Genomic DNA, 26,516 nt, shown 5'->3' on the forward strand with positions numbered 1-26,516 from the left:
GACCCAGAGAAGCCAGAAGGCCCCTGCACTGCTGATCATAGCAGAATTAAAGCCAAGAGCAGAACTCAGATCATCGAAGCAAATGAGTCATAGTACCTGGCGGGGAAGCAAGGCTTCGGCCAGACACTAGTCAGAACTAAAGATTACGACTCTTGCCATTAAGCCAGATGAGTTCCTGTAACCATGCAGAACCCAAAGATGACCTCTATCCTCACACGTGAAGCTAAAAACTAAGGGTTGCCAATAACATTAAAACAGTAACTGCATCTGCTCAGATTAATCACACATCTGATGTACAGCCAAACACACCTTCCCAAGATGTTATCAAATAAATGCGTTTGTCCCTTTTATTATAAAACAAAACAAAATACAGTACCTATGCAGAAGAGCACCTAAAATATGTTTGGATATTTCAACAGTAATTTTAAAAGGTAACACTTAAGCAACTACCACTACAGTCAAAAGACAAAACATTACACCAGCTCAGAAGTATGCCTCTCTAATCACAACCCTCTCCTTCCCACCTAGAAGTAATGACTATCCTCATTCTCATGATATATACTTCCTTCCTTTTCTTTATGTTTTCAGTTATGTATGTCTCGAAGCAATGTTGTTTGTCTGTTTTGAATTTTTCCATAAACAGAAGCACATTATGTATTCTTTTGTACTTTTTGCTTCTGCTCAGCATTATCATTATGACCTGAACGTATGTATGGGTAAAATGATATGATGTCTGAAATATGATTTAAAATACTGCAAAGATGGAAGAGTTGCAAAGTATACATTAAATAGACTGGCCATAAATTAATCACTGTTAAAGGTAGGTTGTGGATACAGTAGGCTTTTTTATACTATACTCTTGCCTTTTAAATGTTCCAAAATTTTTGCAATAAAAAAATTGTTTCAATTACTTTGTGAGATTCATTTTAGCTATAATTTGTTCATTTTTATGGCTTTACAGTTACAGTTCTCTAAGTAAGGTCCTCAAAGGAGGGGCATCAGAATTATCCAAAAATGTATTTGAAATACAAACTATTAGTCTCCACCCCAAACTTACTAAATCAGAACTCTTGGGGTGGAGGCCTGTAATCTGGGTTTTAATAAGCTCTCTGGATAGTTCTAATGCAAGCCCAAGTTTGATAACAACTACTGAATAGTACTCTATTGAGTGAGTGTACCACCATGTATTTATCCATACTACTATTGACACACATGGTTTTTTTTCCAAGTTGGGATCTTCAATTTCTGAATATTATAAATATTCTTGTACAAGACCTTTGGTGACCAGAGTCTCTCTAATATATACTTATATCAGAAAATAACAGAATCACGGTTTGTATGTATCTTCGATATGGCTTGATAATGCCAACTATTTTCCCAGTAGTTTACCAATTCACAATTCCACTACCAAGGTACAAAAGTTCCCTTTGCTGTTCACCCTTGCCAATACTTGGTATTTTTTGGACATTTTAATTGTTGCCATTCTAGAGGGTTAAACACTTTTAAATTTCCAACTTGGGATCAAAAAATGTATATCAGGAAATAGAACTCCAAATATAAAAGTACGGCTTTGCAAATATATTAGTTGGTGGGCATGCACGGAATGGGCCTGAGGTAGGAAAGAATTTGGCATGCTGGGAACACTAAAAACGGTCATTATGACTATAATATGGAAAGCAAGATGGATTATGGTGCAAAACGTTGTTGTGGATGAAGGGAATTTGTCCCTACAAAAATCAGGGAATTTGTAGAGGTGCTAAAGAGTTTGAATCTTATTCCAAGGGAAATAAAAAGCCAATGAACAGTTTTAAACAGAAAATTTACAAGATTATATTGCTATGTTAGTACATATTTAAAATATTTCAGGCACACATTTACTTCTAGCTTTGCTGGGGTTGCTTGATGCTTCAGACTAATGCTTCTCATGAAAACAACCAGAAAAGTTGGATAACGCACAAATACACACACACATGTTTAAAGCCACAATAGCATTATTGAGATAATCAGGAGTCAAGGGAGAAAAAATCCTTGAAAAGAGAGAACCACAGAGAGGCAAACCAAAATTCTGCAGCCACTCTTTCCCTAGGGACATTTTCCAAAGCTAGTGAGGGGTTTAGGGCCTGAAAAGCCAGGCAAAGAGCCTCAGCAGAGTTGTTACTGAGAGGCAAAAATACCAGAAGAAATTTGGGTAGTCTCTTGAAGATGGAAAGATAAAAATTAGAGACATGAGTGGCCAAAATCCCAGTAAGAAGCAGAAAGCTAAGCCCAACACTCAGCTGGTCCTTAGACACATTCGCTGAATTCTGAAGCTGTACAGGACAGGAGGCTAAAGAAGCCAAAGAAAAAGATCACAAAAGCTTTTAGTGGGAATTTTGACGGTATCACAGTACTGAGGATAGAAGAATTAGAGTTTTGACTAACACAGGGAGACGTCATCAAGAACACCTGTGCTCTTAGCTAAACTCCCAAGAAGGCTGCGCCATAGAAAGAGGTATCAGCCAGCGGCAGACAGAGCTTTATCAAAACTAAAAGCTAGCCTATAGTTGGATCAGTCCAATTGGATTACAATAATCAGTCCCTCAATATGCCTGCCTAGCAGCTATTTTCCCTGGAAGAAAATAACATTATCTACCACAACATCTACAATTTTTCATATCGCATGTTGAGTACACAATCAAAACTTACTAGGTATGCCAAGACACAGACCAAAAACCCAGAGGGGGAAAAAGCAGATCACGCACAAAGGACCCACAAGTGATTCAGACAATGAAGTTAGTAGAAAAAGAGTTTAGCCATGATTAATATATCCAAAAATATGATAACAAAATGGATAAATTAGATAAAAAGGCAGAGAATTTCACTAAATAATTAGAATCAATAAAAAGGATCAAATGAAATTTTCTAAGACTGAAATTAAGAACTCATAATAGATAAGACTGAAAAACAGATTAGACATAGCAAAAGAGATGATTAATCAGTTGGAAAGCAGGTCAAAAAATTTTCAAAACTGAAAAAGAGGAAAATGCAAAGTGGAAAATAAATAAGAGTGTAAGAAATGTGTAATCAAGTAAAAAAGTTTAAATTATGTAAATGTGAAGACAGAAAAAGAAAGAATGGGATAGTAAAAGTAATTAAAGAGACAATAGCAAATTCAGAGATATGAATGCACAAATACAAAAATTACTAAGAAACTCTGTAGGGCTGATGGCAAAACAACAACAACAAAAAATAATGCCAGACTTTGGGACATCACAGAATATCTGATAAAAACTACACATAAAGAAGAAATCCTAAAAGCAGCCAGAGGAAAAAAGGCACATTCTCTTCAAAGGAGTAATAATAATGTTGATTAATGGCTGATTTTTCAACAGAAGTTATGGAAGCCTAAAGACAGTGGAATGTTTTAAAGTGCTGAAAAATCTTCAAATATAGAATTCCATGCTCAAAAAAAGTATCATCCAAAAATGATGGTAAAATTAAGACATTTTCAGACAAGTAAATACTGAGAAGATTTGTCACCACCATTCGCTTTTTTAAAATGCTAATGAAAGTCTAATTGGGCAAAAGAAAATAATGTCAGAAGAAAGCATGGTAATATAGGGAAAAAATCAAAAGTAATGGAAAAAGTAAACATGTGGGTAAATAATAATGAATACTGATTGTTTAAAATAACAATAAAAATAACACCTAATAGGTTTTGAAAATATGTAAATTAAAATGCATGACAAGGATAACACAAATGATGTAGGGGGTTAAATAGAATTAAAATGCAATAAAGTACCTTATTATCCAGCATTATATATACCCAAAAGAAATGAAAACACGTCCACAAAATTACTTGTCCACAAATAAATGTTTACAGACTCACTGTTAATAATGTCCTGAAACTGGAAACAGTTCAAATGTTCATCTACAGGTGAACTGATAGGCAAATTAAATTGAATACTACTCAGCAAAAATAAATAAATAAACCCACATGAAGAAAATACTGGCAGTAAAAACTATGAATGAATCACACAAACATTGTATTCAGCAAAAGAAACCGGTTTTTACAAGTTTGTAATATACTATTCCATGTATATAAGGTTCTGACCAAGCAGAACTAATTTATGATGCTAAAAGTCAAGACAATGGTTATCTCTGAGTGTATGAGAAACTGGGAAGTGGCAGGAGAGGACTTCTGGAAGATTAGTAATATTGAATTCCTTGATCTAGTTGCAGACGTATTTCAAGAAAATTTTCAAATATATTTCAAACATACAAAATGTTATACAAAGACTAACAAGTCTATATAAACCATCAAAACTAAGAAACAAAACATTACCAATATATTTGCGTATGCGACTCCCTGACAGCACCTCCACCCACTCCACAGAGATAAACCACTCCCCCGAATTTGATGTTCACCATTCCTCTGCACTAGTTTGTACTTTTACTCTTATATAGATTCACTTAAACAATATATAGAACTGTTTTTGTATGTTTTCACACTGTGCATAAGAGTAATTTAATTTCCATTTTTAAAAGAGTATCCTAAAAGGGAAACTGTTGAACTGCAAAACTGTTGCATGTCAAACTCATCTCTCTGAGCAGTAAGGAAATAAGGAGAGGCTGTGGGCACAGCTTAACTGTGAAGTGGACCAGTAACTGGAGGGAGAAGTGAGGCCAAAGGAGATCTTAAAAAATAGAAGATCAACCTTTGCCTAGTTGAGAGGAAACAATGAAAACAAAGAAGATAGGAGGAATCAAGGAAGGAACACAGTCCTTGAGAAGGTGAGAGGGGATGGGATGCGAAGCACAGGCAGTTCGGTCTTTGCTGCGATACAATGTCTCCTTCCTTTTTTACTAGAAGGAAATAAAAAGGGTACCAATGCAGGAAAGGTTGTTCGGTGGTGGAAAGATAAGGGAGTTCCCATCCAATGGCTGCCACTTTTTCAATGATCATGAGTCATTATCTGAAAAGAGTGGATATGAGAGTGTTGAAAGCTGTGAAGAAAATGGCATGCAATTGCATTGGAAAAGGCTGAAAAAGCATCTTGGTTAAGAAAAATCAAAGGTTCCGTTGAGCAAAAGTTAAATGCTCAACAGAAACCCAAATTCTCACAATATAGTATGAGCTCAAAAGCAGGGAAACTATTATTCATCTTTGATTATGCTGCACAAAGCACAGCATAACCTATATTAGGTAATCAAGAGAGAATGAATAAATGAATGAATAAAGATTAAATTTTTTCATATTTTCTCAGCACATTTTACTATTGTCGGTCATGTTCTACAATGGCACGAAAGAAAACAGTCTTTTCAAAATAATTCATCTTAGATGCCAAATGCATTTTCCTTTTTCTCATTTTTAGTTCTGTGTGTTCTTGGAAGCAAAGCAATCTGTGTCCCCCACCGTTACCAGTTATTCATATTATGTAAAGAAATGACATGTTTATCTTCCAAAATAATTTTTAAGCAGAAATCATCAATGGCATAATTCTTACAGGAAATGAAGAGATAGAATCTATATCCCTGTATTATTATAATTTGTGACATCATATGGATAGAGCTGATGAACAAATTAGAAGCTCTTGACAAGAAGCTTCTTGTTCACACTCAGATCAAGATGTCCCTGCTGCTGGTAAGGCACACATGCACACTGAGTGAGGAAAAACGTTTGGCTTATGCTCGGTCACCTCAGGGTGGTCCCAGCCAAACCCAAATGTGCCCAGATGAACAGAAGCACTGAATATCTAAGGAGACAAGTTAGCCCACTATGTTAGTTACCATTTATCATTGACAAAAATTATAAATGCATTACTTGCAGCATAAATTGTTATTCATTTAACTACACTAAGTTCCATTTAAAAAGACTCCATTCATGCAAGGAGCACTGTTTTGGTTGGCTAGGCAGTAGAATTGTTGCGCTTATAGTTCATGTTTACACTTACTATGTATATTGAGCGTGCTTTCCTAGTTCCTGTCACCACAACCAGACTGTAAGTGCATATGTTTTTGACATTCTTAACTACAGTAATTCAGAACTTCAGCTGTCAAGTTTGGAGCTAATATTCTCATATGTGCATTTCATGTTCTACTGTTAAAAATAATTCCTTGTTTTCTGTCAGAAGCTCCTAACATAATATATAAAAGGGCAGGATCCAATTTTTCAAAACTAATCTAGCTCTTTAACTAAACAGACCTACGATGTATTTTTTTCTTTGAAAATACCCCCTTTCCTATCATTCCCTTTATTCAGTTATTAAAAACCCTGGCCAAGCAGTAAAATAGTAGAACATGTTAAATATCAACAAACCACAAATAGGAGTGTTTCCAGGGAGGAAACGGAGGAAATTTTCAGTTTCGTGCTAGATCAGCTTTTGAGGCACTGTCCTCTTAAGCACGGAGGCATCAATTATTTTTCCTATGCTGAAAAGGTCTACACATCTAAAGGTCCTGTAGGTCCCCAAAGAAAATAAGCAACCATTTTTCTGTATCATCAAACACAATACCTGTGCTGGTTTTAAAATACCAGTAGAATTCTGAGTGTGAACATTAAGGTTTACTATTTCAGTGTCAAGAGAAGCAGAGTTGCTCTGTGGCCAAAAAGCATTGGGACCATACTTCAAGTTGTCAACTGCCCAATATTCCTAGGGCCAAAGACTAGCTCCACTGCAGAATCCTGTAATCCTAGAGTCTGAGGGAACCCTGGGGACGTCCTGGTCTGGTCTGATACCCACAGCAGGAATTTCCCCCCCTCCAGCATCCCTGGCAGACGATCAGTCTAGATTTCAATTACTCCACTGGGGGAGTTCGCAAGAGAAGATTCCGAAGGGATATGATGAAAGGCTTGAACCAACCATTCCGACAGAGAGTAAGGCTCCAATCAGTAAGCCTACAGGATGCAAATACTGTTGCCAGACCCTAAAACCAGCTTTTCAAAAGAATGAGATTCAGAATCAGCAATCACGGGGGTGCAACGGTAAGACATGTAGACCCCCAATTCTGGGACCATCTAGGTCTTTTCATTGGCCTGGGGAGTAGCTCCTACAACTAGGGAAGCAAGGTGACTTTTCTCCCACTGATTTCCTAAAGTAAGAATTGACTCTTTGGGGCTCACAGCAACGGTTTGTCAAGCTCAGAAAGGACCAGATTCCTTCCTCCCGAAAACCAAGACAAGGGACCCCCTGGTGGAACTGCTAATGCTCGAAATACTCTTAACTTTGGTCTAAAAGTCCTCTCTAGAGTAAACCAGAACATTTCGGGCTCTTCTTTTAAAGGTGAATATAGGCTTTGCTTTAAATGAAGTTGGCTCGTGTAGGGCTGATGTGTGGGGGGTGATGTTTTAAAGCGCAACTCGTCATCCCGCCGTGAAGTCTGGCTTACCCTCCCAGAAAAGGCGAGCGCGCGGGGCTCTGTTACCAGCAAGCACATCCCCCAGCCGGACCCCGGGACGGGGCAGCCCGGGCCTTACCTGTCGATGCTGATCACGCACAGGGTCATGATTGAGGCGGTGCAACACATGACGTCCATGGCAATGAATACGTTGCAGAAGAAGTGGCCAAAGATCCACTTGCCCCCGATAAGGTCTGTGACGCTGACAAAAGGCATGACCGCCACAGCCACCGAGAGGTCGGCCAGCGCCAGGGACACGATCAGATAGTTGGAGGGCTGGCGAAGCTTCTTGACGAAACACACCGAAATCACCACCAGGCAGTTGCCGGCGATCGTCAGCAGCGTGATGAGCGTCAGGATGGAGCCGATCACAACTTTCTCGACTCTGCCGTAGTTGATCTGCTCCCCGCAGCCGGAGGCATTGTCCTGGGGCGCGGGGCTGGCGGTCACCTCAGGGACCCCGCGCAGCAGGTGCGGCGCCCAGGAGCCCGCGGCCGGGCCGGCGCCGTCGGGGCTTAGGTCCGGCAGCCCTACCTCTGGCAGGAGGACGGAGCGCAGGTGTCCGTAGAGGTCCGGGCGGCCGCTGCTGTTAACGTCCATCATCGTGCCGCTGTGCCCTGCTGCCCATGGAGCCGGCGCCCCCGCCACACGCTCCGGCTGCCGGCCCAGGGGCTTCACCTCGCCGGTTCCGCTCCGCCCGGCCCAGCCATGAGGCCCGCGCCGGCCGCTGGGGGGCGCCCGGTTCGGCCTCGCAGCCCCGCACGTCCCGGGCCCCCAGCCGCTGCGGACAACGCGGGAGCGCAGCCGCGCGGGGACTCCCTGCAGGAGGCGCCTCCGGCACCGGACGGATGCCCGGGACGCACGGGTTCTCGTGCGAGCTGACCCGGTTCGGCGGGCAGCTTCGCAGCCCGCAGCCCGCAGTCCGCTGCCGCTGCGCGACTCAGCGAAGAGCGCCAGGGAGGCAGCGGCAGAAGTTGCGGAGTGCGCCCCGCCCCTCGCGCCCGCCGCCGCCGCCGCTCCCCTGCGGCAGCCGCGCCGTGTCCCTACCGCCAGCGCCACCGCCACCGCCACCTCGGCGCTGCCCTCGCCCCTCGGGCCCCTGGAACGGGCTTCCCCCGCTGGGTAGGGGCAGTCGTCTCCCCCGCGCGTCCACACAGGGCGGGGGGCGGTGCTCCACGCGTCTCCCGGGATCCCAAGCCAGATCGCTGGTGGATCTGGCTTTGCGGCTGAGGGCTCACACCCCCTCCGACAGACCCGCACTTCCTCTCACTAGTAAACGACCCTTCGGTGGAGGAGGACTAGGGAAGCCAGTGGGTGTTCGGACTCATTGCAAAATGGGGAACCTGGAGAGAATTTTCCCCCATTAATTGAAAAAGCCTTTTCGAGCAATACAGAAAGCAGCAACTTCCGTTTCCTATTTTGACCACTTAAGGGAGAAGGTGAAGGTGGAAAAGGAGAAGGACCCGAATAGGATGAGGGGTGGAACCTCAGAAAGAAAGGGAAAAAAAGGGAGAAGGAAAGATGCCTTCAGGTCTTGCTCCGGGCGGGCGTCTAGAAACAGGCCTCTTTCCTGTGAAACTAGACCCTGCTGCTTTTATATTTCAGCATCAAATTCTAATATGTTGAAAGGAGGATTAATTTTCCCAGGGCACATAAACGAAGAAATGACCAGTTGTAATGTTCTACGGAAGAATCCTGGAGGTGTATGTTGATTTAATGCCTATTGCCTAAAATCCCTTTGGTCTTCAGACCTTGTCACAGTGGCTGATTTTCATTATTTGTGAGACTTACTTTATTTTGCTTGAAGGTTTTATTAGAAGCCAGCAGTGATTTCTTTAGTTTAAGACTCTAAAAATAATTAAATCTATTTTCTTTTCTAGTTAGGCCCTAGCAGATTATAAATTTTAAAAAAAAAGGAATAGAAACCTCAAAATGTATTGATCTGAATGCTGAATAATATTCTCATTCAAGGTGGATATTAGCCCTATTTTTCCAAATAAGGAAACAAACACAATTGCTATTGCCATCATCTAGTAATAGTTTTCAAACCCAGAGTTTTACCACTATTATGCCCATATATTTCCCTATATACATTAAAAAAATTTTAAGTAGGAAAAATAATCCATCAATGGTAGACCAATGTTCACAGCCCTCTCAATATTGTGAAAATGTGAAACTGTCAGGGGCTCTATTCTGCTTGTGATAAGCAGATCAATACAGAATCAAAGATAAATGTAGGCAACAAAACAATGCTATTTGATAGTTGAGAAATGTATGAGGAAATTTCTTCAACCTTATGTTAATACTAAACAATTTCAGATAAAAGAAAACTAGTTTGTAGTGGGAAACCACTTAAAAAATCATTTGTTGACTGTTCAATACAGACAGGGAAATAGAGACCTGGAGAAGTTTAATGACTTGTCCAAGATCACAGGATGACTGCATTGAAATGTCTCAGTTTTTTGGTTTTGTGGTTTAGAGTTGTCTCGAGGCCCCTTAAAAATTCTTTAAGGTAATAAATTTTACAAAATATCTTTGACTTTTCTCACTTTTTTCCTCTTAAGTACTCTAATCAGGTCAGCTTCTTATGTCTCTTTTAAATAATATTCCACATTAATTAAGTATACAGAGAATTTGAAAAGTGAAAGTTCTATTTTTATTGAAGCCTACAGTCAATATAATTTGCACCTACACTCTTAACAGCCTTTCCCAACCCACTTATATCTCGTAGCAAATTCTGATGTTTTTTTGTTTTTGATTTCTAATTGTAGGAGATACAAACTCACCAAATATTCAGTAAAATGCTACTTTCAAATTTACTTTCTCTTGCATTTCAATATCACATCAGGTCTAAACTCCCATTTTTATAGAGCAGTCACCTCTATTATATTATCCCTGGTGATGGCTGAGTGTATTTCCTAAGAGTTCTAGGATTTAATTTATAAGCTGTCACAATGCATAAACATAGTTATTGAAAATCTCAGCTCCTGCAGCATTACCTTGCTTATGTTAAGTTTGAGTTTCATCTATCATTTTATTATCCCAAAATCCTGACAGAACTATCTGGAATTCTTTCAGTTTCCCTCTGACCTTGACTAACAAATAATCCTATCTTCATAAAAACGCTAAAATATTGTGTGTGCTTTTCCACAGTTTTCTCCAAAGAAAAGCTAAAGATACAGCTTCATAAAATTCTCATAAAATACCTAAACATTCATCTAAATTCATTAATTGTTTTTGCCCTCGGCTTCCTGGTGTTTTAACATCCGTACCAAGGTGTTGCCTTCTTCACCACCACTCCCCATCTGCTCTCTCCTCCCACGTGCCCGTTCTTTGGCACATACACGGGAGATAATGAGAGAAGCGTTGCCATCTACATTGAACCATGTCTTCAGACTTAATCCCTTGTGTTTGTTTCATTTAAAAAATAATAATAACTCTGCTGCTTTAAAAGCACCAAACCTTGTCTAGACTCTCATTGCCTATAACAGCATTCTCATTAAATTGTCAATGAGGGCACCTGAGAACTACAGCTTTGTGATTTAATCTCCCAACTTGCAAGCCCCCACTCTCAAAACTGCTCTGGAGGGTTGCAGGAGAGCTGTGAGTCCTTCAATAAGAACTGGCTTTTTATAAGCTCTCCTTTGCTCTAGGTACTCATCTCTCTAGCTCATCCAAATGTGTACGCTTAATCATATCTGTAGAGAACCACACATCCCCATCTATAGGACAGAAGCATAGAAAAGTTTATTTTCCCATGAACTGGCATACGTTGACAACCTAGATTTATTTAAGAAACGCAAATAAAGTTTTCTATGCCGATGGAATCATTAACAACTCACTAGTCAGTGAAGCAAACTAATGTTATGCTGACTTGGGTTCCGAGTAATTTCCAATGACAGTGCGGTTGACTTCCTACAGGACTGTTTTTTCACTTCCCAAAAAATTATAGGTGCTCACTTTTGTACCCCATTGCCTCGCTCAACTAAGTTAACGATCTGGGTGTCCCTTGCCCCCAGGATTGGATAAGAAAAGACTAAGAAAACCACAATGCATGAACAGGTGTAGGGCTAAGATTATTGTGTATAAACATCCAAACACTACCCTGTGGCTGCCAGTCAGGCTGGCACAGAAACAAAACACATGTCTTAGGACAAGGACTGCAATCCGTCAACTGAAATATTGGGGAGGCCCAGTTCGGATAAAAGCAGTTAGTCTAAGGAACAGGAATGTCTCCTTCTCTGTGACAATTCCTTCACCATAACTAATATCCTCCTTTCTAGGCTCTTAAAGCATATTTTTCATGTTTTTTTTCTTTTCCTTCTTTTTTTCTTCAATCCCTCCGCCCTCCCACCCAGCCCTCCAACATCCTCCTAAACAGCTGTCAGCCTGCTGTCTATGGGTCTGTCTCTATTTTGTTAAAACATATTTTTCAAATCTTTATTGTAGCACTTAGTGTTGCATTATGCTTTACATTTACATGACTGTCTTCTCCACTAAACTATGAACCACCAAAGTCAAGGTTATTTTCTTATTCCTGCCATAAACTAGGTGTCCAATAAATAATTGTCCAAAATAATGAATGTAGAATAATGCCTATAACCAAGAATCATTAGTGATTTAAAACAATGACTCAGCTTAAAGTGAGTTGTGAGTTTTGTTTTAACTTAAATACATGTGCCCTTTAATTACGCTACTTTCATTTCCTTATCCCTAACTATAAAAATGTTTTTTTCTTGTTTCTTCCATTTAGAAATTTTTAATTCTCTTTACAAAATAATGTCACCTTTAAAAAAATCTGTTTAAGAAAAAAAGATGAACAGCAAACAGATAGATCCAAAAACACTTGTTTATTTTTTCAATTCCTCAATTCTTTGTACCACTCTCTTTGGAATATAAGTGGTACATGCACACCCCCTAGTGGGCACTCTATTCCTCATACAAATTCACAAAGAGAACGCCCATAGAAAGCTTAACGAATGAGCATTTTTCAAGAAGTTCAAAGTTTCCAGTACACCCATTACAGGTATTTGGAGCATGAACTGTGTGTGAGGCATGGTTACCGTGGTTATTATGTATATATAGTTTTTAACTTTAGAGCTCTGAGTCGTTTCTGGTTAGTAGTTCAATTAAGTTGCCTTGGCAAAATTCTGTCTTGGCAAAAAATCTTGTCACATTGTGTTTATGTTGCGTAAGTCTGATATTAACACTGACCCCTGCAGGAGTCAGTGTTAGTCATGGTTCCCAGTTCTGGGAGGACTACTTTACAATTCTCAAAATCCTTCTCTGTACATAAAAATAAGTCACTTCGAAACGATGTGCCATTTTAAGGCATTATTTCCAAAAGATTTAGTCAAGCGAAAATTCTCACCAATACAAACAGCTTTTATATATTTTCTTGCTTATCAGCTGCAACAGAAAATACCAGAGGTAATTTAGCTTTTTTTATAATTTATCCTGCAAGTTCTAAGCTATATTCCCAAGGTATTGAGCAACAGAATTTACAGTTATGTTTGCAAATGCTAGCTTCTGTTTAGGATCTGTTCTTTCTCTTGCCTTCAATATATACTCCTTGTAAATTTTCCTTCAGTAAAAAGTTTTAGTTGCCTAAGCAATTGTTTTTTACTTAATATGCAACAATTTCAAGACCACAAGACTGAGATGGTTAAATATACCTGTCAACTTGACTGGTCCATGGGGTGGCCAGACATTTGGTTAAACATTATTCTGGTGGGGGGGGGGTGAGGTTTCTTCTGAATGAGATTAACATTTGTGTGAGTAGAATGAATAAAACAGATTAACCTCCTTAGAATAGGTGGATTTCATCCAATCAGTTGAAGGCCCGAGCAAAACAAAAGAGCCTAGCCTTCTCCTGCCTGACTGCCTTCAAGCCCGGACAGTGGTTTTCCTCTGACGTTGAACTCAGACTGAAATATCAGCTCTTCCTGGGTCTTGAGCCTGCCTGTGTTCAGACTGGAACTATAACATGGGCTATGCTGGGTCTACAGCTTGCCAGCCGCAGATCCTGGAACTTGTGAGCCTCCATAGTCATATGACCTAATTCCTTTTCAAAAATCAATTTCTCTCTCAGATAGAGATAGAGATAGAGATAGAGATAGAGATAGAGATATATGTCTGGAGAACTCTAATACAATCAATTATTTTACTTGCATTAAAAAACCAACCCTGTTGAAATTTCAGTCCTTTTCTTTCCATTCATTAAATTTGTCATTGAGCATCGTTTCCACATACCAGTCATAGTTATTCCTTTGATTTCTTTCCTAATGACTCCTTAAGTTGTACTCTGTGTCAGAGACATGCATTGCATCTTTAAAGAGGTAAGAATAATCTCTATTTTCACAAGGCTGATTCTTACAATATGCAAGCCTTCTCTATTTGTCATTTTCAAACTTTTGATATAAACATAAATATAAAAAAATTTCACTTTCATATTAATTGCCCTTTAAAAAAATCTAACATTGCAAGCAGGGCTACACCACCCCAGTTCAGAAGATGGACAGATTCTCATGATCTCAGGTGAGTAACGGGAGTTTCAGGGGTAGGCAAGATGAAAGAGGAATTATTGAGAGAGGCTTCCTGGATTGGTGATGTCCTGTGGAATTCTGTTAGAGTTCTAGGTTTAGCAATTTGACTCCTCTAGAATGCTCTGTCAGGGCCTCTGGGGAAAGCTGAACAGCAGCCTACAGCACAAACTTACCAGGCATGTGACAGAGGGGAAAATACAAGTCTGCTTGGAGGAAGGGCATCTTTTTTTTGATCTGTACAGCAGCTCCTGTAAGTGCTTCATCATTGGGAACAGAAGAGCTCTGTTTGAGTTGTTGATAAATCATGCCAGTGTACCATATGCACAGTTCAGTGAATTTTTGGCCATATATCTAGATCTTTGAATAGATTTAACTGCACTACAATTGTGTTGACATGCGTATAAAGGCTCACGGTTTCAATTTTTAATCTGCAACTTTTGACTGAGTACCACCTACTCTGTGCCAGATCTGGATATACCCCAGACCTCTGTGTTTTACTGTGCCTCAATTTCGCATATCAAAATTTACTTCAAGCATTACTCCTTCCAGAAAATCGCCCTTTATCCTCCCCGAAATCTTTTAGACTTCCCCCTCAATCTGAGAGGGAAGACCCTGTCAGATGCTCTTGACACGCTTGTGTAACTCATGTTATCATACTGTTTTCTCACCTTCCCCCATCTCAGCTGCCAGAGGACAGGCACCCAGTGGAGTGTTTCTTAGCCCAGTGAAGAAAGATGAACCAACTGGGGACAGGATAAGGGCACGGGCTAACCCAGCACACACTGACTTTCATGGGCGAACCAAGAAAAGGGGGACTCGGGGAGACTGAGATGGGTTCAAAGGTTGCTTTGGATGCCAAAACCCATCCTTTCTTTCTGAACTCCCCAAGAAAAAGGCAAAGATGCAAGAATGATCCTCTCTGAGCCCAGGGTTCCTCCTTGATATAACAAACAACAGTAGCTCTCTCACTGGCTGGTTGTGAGGATTAAATTAGATAATGGACACAAAGTACTTAGAGGATTATACAGTGCTACTATTTTCCAGTCAGTAATGACCACTGTCTTCTTCAAACTCCAGAGCCTTGCTGCCTCAGCTTTCCCTCCAGGCTAACATCTGCCCCTCTTCCCTGTTCCTTATTCTGTCCTATCTTTTCCCTCTTCCCACTTTTCTTTTTGCTTTTCCACTCCTTCCTTTCCAGTGCTCCCCTGCCCTACTTCTTCTTTGCTCTCTCACCAGCCCTCCATTCTCCCCTTCCTTTCCCTTCTTGTCCCTCCCTCCTCCTTTCCGGTCCTCCAACTCTCCTCTCTGCTTGCTTTGCCCAGGAGATTGCACACAAGTTGAGCAGTGAAGCAAACTGCCTGAATCCACATGTATTTCCACCATTATCATCTAAGCCTTAGATCTCTCAGATGTAAAATGCATTTGTTGCAAAAACAACCCCAGAAAAGCAGTACTTAATTCACAGTTGCTTTGAAAATTAAAGGAGAAATGTAGGTAAGTACTCAGCAAATTGGCTGGCCTCTGTAAAGTGCTCAATGAATGTGTTCCAATTTCTCATCTTTTCTCTTTCTTTTCACCTAGGCCCCGGGAGAAGGTGAGAAAGTCAATGGTACAGTTGACAGCAACAGCACCATGACTTTCAAAGAAAGAAGCCATTTTTAGCCTAATGCTGGCATCAAATAATTAAATTGTCACCTTATTCAGCTTCACCACACATTGCTCATATTTTTGACCAATCTAGATTTTGTGGTCATAGATGAAATGTCTCTATGAGCCTACAAAATTAACACTAAATTTTCTGATGAACAGCAGAGGGTTTGCTCTGTATGACCTTGTTCTATTTGCAGAAGTAAAAATTTCTTCTGTTTTTACTTAGGAAATACCAAACATTGGAAGAAGCAAAGTATTTCTTTATAGAATTTATCCAAGAGGAGCTTTGCATGCAGATCACTCTTAAAATTCCCTTCTGAGAACCAAAAAGAAATCACGTAAAGGAGTACTAATTAAGATGTGGTCCACAGACCAGAGACTATCTGTGTACTGTTTGTAATAAGTCAATACAGAAATTGAGAATGTTTGGTAAATTTTACAGTGCTTAGGCATTATCTGGATATCCAAGCTCCGGATCAGTGGACTCTTCTTACTCAGCCCAATATAGAGCTTGGATGTTGTTAAATTAGACTTGGGAGGCCAGAGCCGCCTAGTGGTAGTGCGCAAGAATCATGCACTGGTTCATGAAGAACCGGGGTGGAGGGAAATTGCCCTTCATCACACATAATTTGAGAAGCACTGATGTAGTTCCACAATTTTATGTTGTTGGGGAATTGATTTATCAATTTTCCAGAATTCATTTATACAGTCTTAAAATATAGAAACATCAAATATGTGGGCTATACATAACACCATGGTTGAGCCTAGAAAGAAACACCTATCAAGGACTGCTTGTGGTTAACTGGACCCAAATTTATTGAGTCTTGTAGCTATTGTTTACAGAGGCTTCTCATGCACCCTGCATTTTAAGGAAAAGACACAGATTGGGCTGTCAAGCCTCCTGCACTGTTTTCCTGCCACTTGAGACAACCTTTATAAAGGGGGTCCTAATATCATATTTCAACCAATGGACTAAGAATTGCCTCGTCCAATGGAAGCTGTGCAGCTACATCCTCATTTGCCTCTTTGGTGACCAATTAGAGCTGCTCCATGACAAACGAAACGCGTGGTTCTGACCAATAGGAGCCATGCTATTTGAACCAATCAAACTGTGTAAATTTGGGTTCCTAATCTGCATAAAAGTGGACCAATCCGGGACCAGGGCAGGCACCGTCTCTGTAAAAGTGGGCCTTCTTTTTGTCTCAGGGGAGCCCACTTTCCATTTCCTCTGCAAGCTAGATTTCCTTAATTTGTAAATTGTTTACCTGAGGAAACTTTGTCCTTTTCCACACCTCAAACGGGGACTACTGTTGACATTGGATTGGTGGCAGTGGACTTTTGCTTACACCACCTTGTACATTTTGGTACTGGAAAACTGTAAAATATTTCAACTTTGCACCTCCCTTTTCAAACTGCCTTTTGCTAAACCGGTGTTGGAGCCCAGTGCTCATCTTAGGGAGAGCCCAGCCAACTGTGTTTTAAGATGTTAAGCGTGAAAGAAAGCAGCCGTGCCCCGTCACAGCCAGTTCTGATTGGGCAGAAAAGACCCTTTGCTTTTCTCAGGCAGTCCTCTTTAGAGGTTTTCAGGTCAGATTCTCCCTCTTCCAGATAAGCTCACTTTAAACAACGGCATGGATTTTACAGGAAGAAAAAAAAAACCGGATTATTTATGTCATTTTAAAAAGCATTTCAGCTCTTAGAGAGTTTCTGGTTTATGGTACAAGATCGAAAGAATCACTTTCTACACTATTTAACAGGAGAAATGGTGGGAGATTTGAACCCCTCTAGAGGAAACCAAACATTCTCATTTAGAAGAACACAAAGAAGGAATGAAGTGAAGCCGTTGGTTTAAACGCACTAGTTTTTGCTGGTACTTCAAGACGAGCGAACCTTCGGCTAAATCAACCGAAGGGAGCGGCCGACTGCTTGGGTAAACTACAATTCCCAGCATGCCTCAGGGGGCAAACCCGGCGGCTGCGCACTCGGGCGCGCGGACGGTCTGTGACTTAAGCATGGCGGTGTTTGCGGATTTGGATCTGCGAGCGGGCTCTGATCTGAAGGCACTGCGAGGGCTCGTGGAGAACGCCGCTCACCGTGAGTTGTCCTGGCTTCGCGGGCCGCTCTGCCTGCCTAGCTTCGCCGTCCGCCACACAGAGGGGCCACGTGCAGGAGGAACCGGACAAGGCAGGGCCTCATTCAGGTCTCTGGAGTGTCCCTGGAAACTGATACCCACCCAGATGTTGCTGGGCTCCGGAACGCGGGAAATCCGAAATCACTGGGGAACTGTTACCCAGTCTAGCTCCTTCTTTCCTGCAAATTGAGGAAACTGAGGCTGTGAGAAGGTGGGAGGATTTGCATAGGGACCCACAACTGATGGTGGGGTTCCAGATGTAATCTACACCAGTGCTTTTAGTGTCACCCATGTGTGCCTCTCACGACAGTGTCAGAGCAAAGCAGGTGCATAGTGCGGGGAACACTGTGGGGCTCGAAGAACGGGGTGGAGCATGGGGCCTCTAAATGTTGGAATAACATTTAGAGGAAGGATAGGGGAGGGTACATTTGCGGGGGTGGCGGGGAGAGGGGGAGCAGCATGGCCAAAACCCTGGAATGGTACACATATTGAATCCAAGGAAAGCGAAAGCCTTGAAGAGATAAGAACCTGTTTTAATTATTGGAATTAAACATGACTGCTGTTTTCTTTTTAGATCTGGGGCTAGAAGGATTTTAAAATGAGATCCATTCCTTAGTTCCCAGCTCTGTGAGAACTGGTAATGATACTTTTCGGAGATGGTGCTAGATAAAGCCACTCCTTGGCAAAGTGGATTACACCATTTCTTCTCATCCCCTTTATGAAGTATCTATAGAGAACTGACTTTCTCTTTCCATTGCAGTCACTAATTAGCATTCTGAGAATACTTTCCTCGCTAGTAGAAAGAAGGAGGTAGACAAGATGACCTGGGCCATTTAATGCTACTATTTGGTGGTTCCTTTAAAGTCATTTTTTTCTGGGTGTAATTTGTCATGTATTACTTCCTCAGTGAAGCTTTTCCTAATGCCATTGCCTTACGGAATGAATCATGATTTTCTTTCAATAGGGGCCATGTCTTTCTAGTCATTCTTTTATTTATTTTGTGTGCTCAGCAGTCACTCAGCAGCCCTGGCACATGGTGGTTACTCAGTTAATGCTCATGGAATAGATAAACTGCACCCCTTTTTAAAAATATAGAAGAGTTATAATGATTTGTTTAGAAAATTGTCCCAATTTAAAATATGCTTGAGGGAGATATGGTTAAATGTATATACATTTTTACCCAAAATATATAATTAAAATTAAATGAAAAGTCATGACATGACAAAAAGTCACTCCAATTTCTAAGTCAGAGGTAAAGGAATGCTATTTGGTGATTGGAAGTTTTCAAAGAATAGAGATGACAGAACCCTGGTTCTTAGTTTATGGCATGATGTAAGAAGCCAATGCTAAGCTTCAGAAGTATGCTATATAAACCAAAGTTACACCAGGCGCTGACTGCGGAAGTAATCCTGAGGTGCCAGATGAGTAGTTTAGGATAAGTTTGTGGAGAAATTAAATCTAGGTACCATTCCTCAAGGACAGTAGGGACATTGTTTAGGGGTCAAAAGGGTATCGCGATTGGGTATAACAAAAAAACTAGAGCAGACTTGGGAGTATGGTAAAGAAGAAGATTTTGGTGGGGGTTGGTTGCTATGACTGAGTGAAAGGTAAAGCACAAAGTACTGTATGGGCAGATTTCTCTTTTATCTTCTGGTTTTTCCGTATTCTCAACAGTTAGCACCCAGCCTGTCAAGCAATGAATACTCAATAAATATTTAAGTGGGGAAAGAAAGGAGGAAGGAGGACAAACTGGTGACAGGGACGACCACTATTTTGGCATTAATACGCGTTATATTTTAATATACTGTCGTTCGCCCTGCCCCCATATAGTGCTTAAACACTTGAAGATAGGAGTCATGGTTTAGGCATATTTTTGGGAGTCCAAATGCCCGCAGCAGTGCCCTGTGTTGAAGCTGACAGAGCGAGGCCTTGGCCTCAGGGAGTTCCCATTCCTGATGGCGGGGAGTTCAGAAGGAGAAGTGGGGACAGTGGTGTGAGGGAGTCACTACTCCATATCTCCTCAGGAAAAAGGGCCTCTCAAGGAGGTGGAAAGGGTAAGAAGCAAAAGAAATGAGAATACAAGTGATGCTGAAAAAATATAAAGATGGGATGAAAATGAAAAAAGGAATATGAAAGAGAATGGGAGTTGAAAAGGAGACACACAAAGCTAAAGGTGTTTAGTATCTTGCTAATACTATGTCACAGAGGTCAAACAAAGCCTTAAACCTGTGCCAGGCACTGTTCTAAAACACCCTGTGTGTATTATCTCATTTAATTCTCAGTGCAGGTGTATGGTGAGTTCTATTATCACCATTTTGATAGATGAAGAACCTGAAGCTTTTAAGTGGTAATGCTTAGATTTGAAAGCAGGCAGCCTGACACAAGGGCTCATCCCTCTACTGCTCTGCAAATTTTCTCCTTGTGACACCTAGAATTGGGATAGTGCCTCTGTGTACAGGAAAGAGAAGTTGTTATGCTTAAGAAGAATGTTCCATTTTTCTTTTCAGTTGGCTATTCAGTTGTTGCCATCAATCACGTTGTTGAATTTAAAGAAAAGAAACAGGTAAAATTCAATTTCTGAAGTTACTAATAACCAGTTTTTATAAGTATTTATTTATATTGGTAATATAGAACTTACAGATGAACATATTTCCTTGCAATTTTTTAAATGCACTCTGTGCACTATTCTTATAAAAGTTGAGTTGATGCATATTTGTGCAAATGATAGTTTTTTGTGAAGCATGCTATGAGGATTCTTAAAGTTGATTTGATGTTAATTAAGTCACTTTCAGTAGTCACTTTTTTTAAAAAGTGCATTGTTATTGACTGACTGTGATCACAATATTTAATTTGTTTAATTGTCATGGACTCATTAACTAATTGACTTCCCAGTAAACATACTGGTAAATATGTATATTTTTCTTAAGGCTAACAACTGTACCTTACAGATTATTTCAGTCTAAAAACTACTTTTCATCCCTTTTATCCATTGATGCTCACAGGTGCTTCCCTGCTCTTCAGCTTTCTTCCTGTACTTTCTTAAGAAAAAAAGCTAATTTAGTGTTTCTGAATATCAGAAATGAGCTTCCTTTCTTTTTTTAAAAAAAATTATTTTTTTTGCAAACCCCTAGTAAGTTTTCCATTTTTCTTTGCCCCATTAACATGTACAATCTAGGGTGACTGTTTATTGTTTGTTGTAGGAAATTGAAAAACCAATAGCCGTTTCAGAACTCTTTACAACCTTGCCAATTGTACAGGTAGGTGTTTTGTAGTTTAAGAAGCACGATGCCCATTCATTCAGTGCAGACATACCCAGTGATATGTATGGTTCTCCACCCAGCCCGGCCCCTTCCTTTGTCTACCAGTCTTTTCATCAAGACGCAGCTCTTCCATGAAACATTCTGTTACTATTGATTCTGTACTTTGGTGATCTTCTTTCCTGAAATCGTACAACCTTTAAATTATCTCATTATGTAGTTTAATGTCTTTTTTCTCTACCCGTGTTACAAATTCCCTGACTAGGTTTTTATTGATCTTTACTACTCCTATTGCTGATATCTTTTATTGAATACTTCCACTGGTAAAGAGAAAAATCAATCATTTGTATTTTGTGCTTTCATGTTTTTGATTACAGGGAAAATCAAGACCGATAAAAATTTTAACTAGACTGACAATTATTGTTTCGGATCCAGCTCACTGCAACGTTTTGGTAAGTTAATTATCTTCCTTCTCTCGTTTAGACTTATGAGTTGTATTGGTTAGTGTTGAAAGTGTTGTTTTTCAGCTTACCCCATTCTTACACCCAACCTCCACCCCCAATACATGATACCTGCCCGTTCTCCCTGCCCTCACAATTCACATAATATAACAGAATCTCTCCTACTCGTGGCACATGTACAGGAATACCACAATATGTGAGTCCTTTGTAGACTGTCAGTCATTGAACTCACCTGACTAGACATCAGGTGGGTGCTGGGGATATTGCTGTGAATAATGCAGACGCAATCCTTTTAAATCTGTGAGGAATATCTAAAAAGGTGGAAGTAGTAGATAAAGGATGCTCTAGGGGCTACTCTGAGGAAGTTGATGTTCAAGCTGGGGCCAGGAGAATCAGTATGTGTTAAACAGGTGCTGAGCAGGGAGAAAGTGTTCCAATAGAACGGACTATGCAAAGGTCCTGAAGCCAAGGAAAACATGGTGTGTTCTGGGAAATAACACACTGCCCCCAGGGTTGAGCCTTCTGAGCTGCCTGACCTGGGGTGAAGTTAGGGAGGTGGGATCTGGGTAAGCAGTTGGAAGCCCTTAAAGATCTTAAGCAAGGGAGGATTTATTATAGAGAATGGATAAGAGGAGTTAAGGAGGGGATTTGAGAGGCATCCAGGTGGGAGGGTTGATGGGACTTGATGGTCGATTGGGTCTAGGATGGTGACTCCCTGGTGTGTCCTGAGCATCCATGTAGGTGGATGGCGGTCCATGAGATGGGACATACACACAGAAGCAGATTTGAAGGCATGGCATTTGGGACGCGATGGGTTATTGTAAGTTTCCATGGAGACTATCAAATGGCAGTTGGAAAGAAAGGCATGGCCGTCAGAAGAGCAATCCTAACCAAAGATAATGACTTGGAAGTGGTCTCCTGTAGAGAATAACTGAAATCGTGGGAATGGATGAGACTCCCTGGTCCAGGTGTGATGTGAGAAGAGAAGGCCTAGGACAGAGTCCTGAGGAATTTCAGCATTCAGTGGTAGGGGAGGCTAAGCTAGGACTAGAGGCTGAGGAGGAGCTTTCTGAGAAGTAGGAGGACACCAAGGAATACGGAAGAATTGAGGAAGGGTCAGAAGCATCAATGTGCCTCAGTAGTCAGGCAGGAAAAAGGCTAAAAAATGTCTGTTGGATCTATTGACAGGAAAGCCAGTGGTTACTGTAGCAAAACCATTTTTATGGAAGTGACAGGAGTGTGAGAAGGTGCTGAGTTTGCTTGAGAAATTTGACTTTATGGGGGAACAGAAGGCATAAGGAGGTTGGTGGATGAGAACCTGCTGTATAGATTTTGTTTGTCAGAGGGGAGAGACTTGACTATGCCTGCTGCTGATGAGAAGGATCTAGTGGGGAAGAGAGAAGGTGAGCTGCTTTATCTTTAGCTAGAATAGATTCCCCTACCATAGAACAGGAGTTATCAAAGAAAGGCCAGTCTCCTTTAGAACAATTGGCATTGCTAAAGTAGTAGAAAGCCAATTTTGGTATTTTATACAGCTGCAAGGCAGCATTCTGGTTTTGTAGGCCCAGGAAGACATAAATGGAATTGTTTTGTGTTTTTTTGTGGTTTTTTTGGTCCCCTTTCCCAAGTAGGGGTAGACAAGCAGAGGACAGAGAAGCCTGGCTCCTGGATTTCCCTGAAACCCAGAGCCTGTCCTGTCTCGGTCCAGCTCTGCCCAGCAGGTCTTGCCTGCTTAAACAGCACCTGCCACTTCTTTTAAACCCTCCTCTTTTCCTTCTCTACTTTTTATTATGCCTTTTCTTTTACAAAATAAGAAGTTCTAAATATTTATAAAGTGCCAACAGGCAGAGAAGAAATACACATAGTCCATTATTCAGAGATTGTACATTTGAAGATATATTTTTCCAGTGTTTTCACATCCACACACGTACAATATAAATTTGAAATTGTCTTCTTTAAACAATAACTCTTTAACTGATACATTTCTTTCTCTGTATCCTTGGATTCCTGGGTATTTTCCTGTACATCTGGCAGTTTAATTTCTATTTAACAGTATTCTCATCGTGAACCTAATTGCCTCACACTTAATCGAGTGTATTTCTTGTCTTGCAACAAAATGGTGAATTCGGTGAAGGCAGACGTAGCCTTGACTGAAGCTGTACCCCTAGTGTCCTGCATACAGCAGGTTCTCAATCAGTATCCGGCAAGCTCCTCCACTAGCTTGTAAAAGCAACGGCTGTCTAATTTGATTTTTGTATCTCAAATACAATGTTTGATATGTTGGGGTAGCCAAAAAGTTTGTTAAGTTTTTTCTGGATGATGGCTCTAGTATTGCTTACTTGTCTTTAACTTGAATGGAAACAGTTTTGTTAGATTATATTGTGACAGCTGTCATATCAGCGTGCATTTAAAAAAAAAGCAAACTTGTACAACCATTTTAATATTAAAGATGGAAGAAGATAATGCAACATCTTCAATGTATTACGCGTTATTATTTCAAGAAAGGTAAAAACGCAACAGAAATGCAAAAAAAGATTTGTGCAGTGTATGGAGAAGGTGCTATGACTGATCACAAGTGTCAGAAGTGGTTTGCGAAGTTTCTTGGTACTGTTGACGTTTTGGCCAAAAAGTTCTTGGCTGTGGGGGCTGGCTGTCTTGTGCACTGGAAGATGCTTAGCAGCACCCCTGGCCTCTTCCCACTAGAAGCCAATAGGGAGAGCCAAAATATTCCAGATCAATAAAGCTATTAGTGAAAATGAAAAATGTGTCTTTTGTTTTTACAGAAAAAAACTAAATGGACTTTTTGGCCAACCCAGTACAAAGACTTAAAGTGTAACAATGCAGGAAGGAAGGTGGAAGATTGGCGGGATGGATGCTAGTATCGAAATTCTCATGAGCTTAGAAGGGCTCTGCCAACGTACAAAGCAAAGCAAGACTGTTGGTGGCATAATAGTTGGGCAGCCAGACCATGAGGCAAAGTTCCCTGGATACTGTTTTTGTTTCTGTATATTGATAACATTCTTTTTATATTATTAGAGAGCAACTTCTTCAAGGGTCCGGCTGTATGATATTGTTGCAGTTTTTCCAAAGACAGAAAAACTTTTTCATGTAAGTAACAGATTAAGTAAAGGAAAATAGTGTCTATAATTTTACAAAAGAAGTCTGGTTATTATGCCTTTGTAGGTGATCTGTTTTGCCCTCCGTGGAAACTTCTAGGATTTTTCATACACGATTCTGGAATTTCACAGGAGTATATTTAGTTGACATGTGTTCTTTTTTGTTTGTTTTTTTTTTGTTGTTCATCCCACTAGACATTTGACAGGCTCAGATTTGAACAGCCCATCAAATTTTCTTCTGTTTCTTTGTCTCTGCTTCATTCATTCTTTTATTCATCCATTTATTCATTCATTGGAAACTTCTGTTAGTAAAGTTGGTCTTTCTCGTTGTGGTTGTAAAATCACTTCAGGTTCTGCTATATGCTGCTGACTGTTGGGGAAGAAAGGTGTAAGGTTCTACGTGGCATAAAAGCTCCACCTCTGACTTTTCTCCGCTGCATGCTTTGCGGTGTGGCCCATGTGCCACCATGATCACGTCAGCAGTTAGTCTTCCAGAAATTCTCCAAAACCAACCATCTGCTAACACTATCCTCTGTCCTGAACTGAGAGCTATTATGAATTTAATTCCTTTTGTACCATTTCTGTGACATTTTTCGGGGGGAAAGCTGTATAACAGGTATGCTCAGTTTTATCAACATAAGTCAGAGCATACAGGACATTTTAAATGATTCTAGAAAAGGAAAAATATCAGCGGTAATACAGTTCTTCAGGAATATGTTTTACATTGTCCAATGAGGTCTAGATACTTTCAGAAACTTCCTAACGTTGTCTTTAGATTCAAAAAAGTATCCATGTGCAAAAATGTATATCCAACAGAGGGGTATTAAAGGAAAAAAAGTACTGGTCTTTGAGAGTTTAAATTTTACAGCACAGTTCATTTTTAAACAAAATCTGTTCTAAAATTATAGGAAGATATTTGCCTAAGTTTATCCAGTAGATGGAGCTGTGGACAAAGGAGACTGATGTGTGGTCAATTTAGTTTTCAGGCAACCAATGAATGTATAAGTGGAACAACAAATAGTTGTTTCTCACCACCCCCTTACTTCCCCCTATCTCTAGAAATGAATTCTTAGTTGTTTATATTGTTGCAGGGAAACAGCACCGCTTATCTATGAGTAACTTTCTTTTTGGCAACTCCTTTCATAAAATGTTGAATTACAGTAATTTTCAGTTTTGTTCAGAGAAAGGGGTCAGTAGAAGGGAGTGGTTCTTAGTCCTCAGAGGCCCCTGTGAAACTTTTTAAAATCACGGGTGTTCAGCATCCTCCACTGGAGATTCTGGTCCAGTAGGTTGGGCATTGAGTCTGGCTGGGTATCTGTTTCACATTCCACAGGAGATTCTGATTCATTGATGGAACCTTGGTGTACAGTAGGACTGTGGGTAGTTTCCAAATTTGTTAAATAGTAACTTAGCTTTGTTATTAAGTAGCAACTCATTACGTTATACACTAAAAGTTGGTAACATACACATTGTTTGTTGTAGTACGTTTTTTTCAAAATTGACTTAGAAGAAGATATAACTTACATTTCCGTAGCCATTTACTGGTGATTAGAGAATCAAACAGGACCTTTGAAACATGGCATTACAACTGTAAGGCATCTTTGGAAGGCATAACCTTCCAAAGACTTTCACACATTTTTCACCTTTAATAAAACAATCCTGAGGGATAACTGGGACACATGTTTGTTACTCTCCCCATTTTGTAGAAGAGAAAACTGAGGCTCAGGCTATTCGATTTGCTCTAAATCTCAGGTAGTATGTAGTAGAGCTAGGACTCCTGGGTTTTAGGATACATTATAATTCCATACAATTTCATCTTAGTTATTTATCTTATTACTTATTTTTCTCAAGACTATTAAAAAAATGAATTTAAAAGCATGAACATATGCTTGACGATGTTGAGTGAAACAGAAGTATTCTGGAGGAGGGAAGAGAGCTATAAATAACTAACACAGTATTTGTTTAAAATTGATTGTACA

The 26,516-nt window shown here is 40.4% G+C and overlaps 2 protein-coding genes across 2 annotated transcripts in view; one reads left to right on the forward strand and one right to left on the reverse strand.

Annotated features, from left to right (window-relative positions):
- The window catches only part of HTR7 (5-hydroxytryptamine receptor 7), a 74,158-nt gene extending 66,178 nt beyond the window's left edge, over window positions 1-7,980 (reverse strand). The window contains exon 1 of the mRNA XM_054572465.1: window positions 7,457-7,980. Coding sequence (XP_054428440.1) covers window positions 7,457-7,980 — 524 coding nt within the window. The remainder of the gene's footprint in view (window positions 1-7,456) is intronic.
- Window positions 7,981-17,558: 9,578 nt separating this feature from the next.
- The window catches only part of RPP30 (ribonuclease P/MRP subunit p30), a 32,293-nt gene continuing 23,335 nt past the window's right edge, over window positions 17,559-26,516 (forward strand). The window contains exons 1-5 of the mRNA XM_054572831.1: window positions 17,559-17,666; window positions 20,211-20,266; window positions 20,904-20,960; window positions 21,338-21,412; window positions 24,458-24,529. Coding sequence (XP_054428806.1) covers window positions 17,585-17,666; window positions 20,211-20,266; window positions 20,904-20,960; window positions 21,338-21,412; window positions 24,458-24,529 — 342 coding nt within the window. The 5' untranslated portion in view covers window positions 17,559-17,584. The remainder of the gene's footprint in view (window positions 17,667-20,210; window positions 20,267-20,903; window positions 20,961-21,337; window positions 21,413-24,457; window positions 24,530-26,516) is intronic.

Source organism: Pteronotus mesoamericanus, unplaced genomic scaffold (genome assembly GCF_021234165.1).
Source record: "Pteronotus mesoamericanus isolate MK-2021 breed Mesoamerican mustached bat unplaced genomic scaffold, CSHL_Meso_final contig_24, whole genome shotgun sequence".
NCBI classification, from domain to species: Eukaryota; Metazoa; Chordata; class Mammalia; order Chiroptera; family Mormoopidae; genus Pteronotus; species Pteronotus mesoamericanus.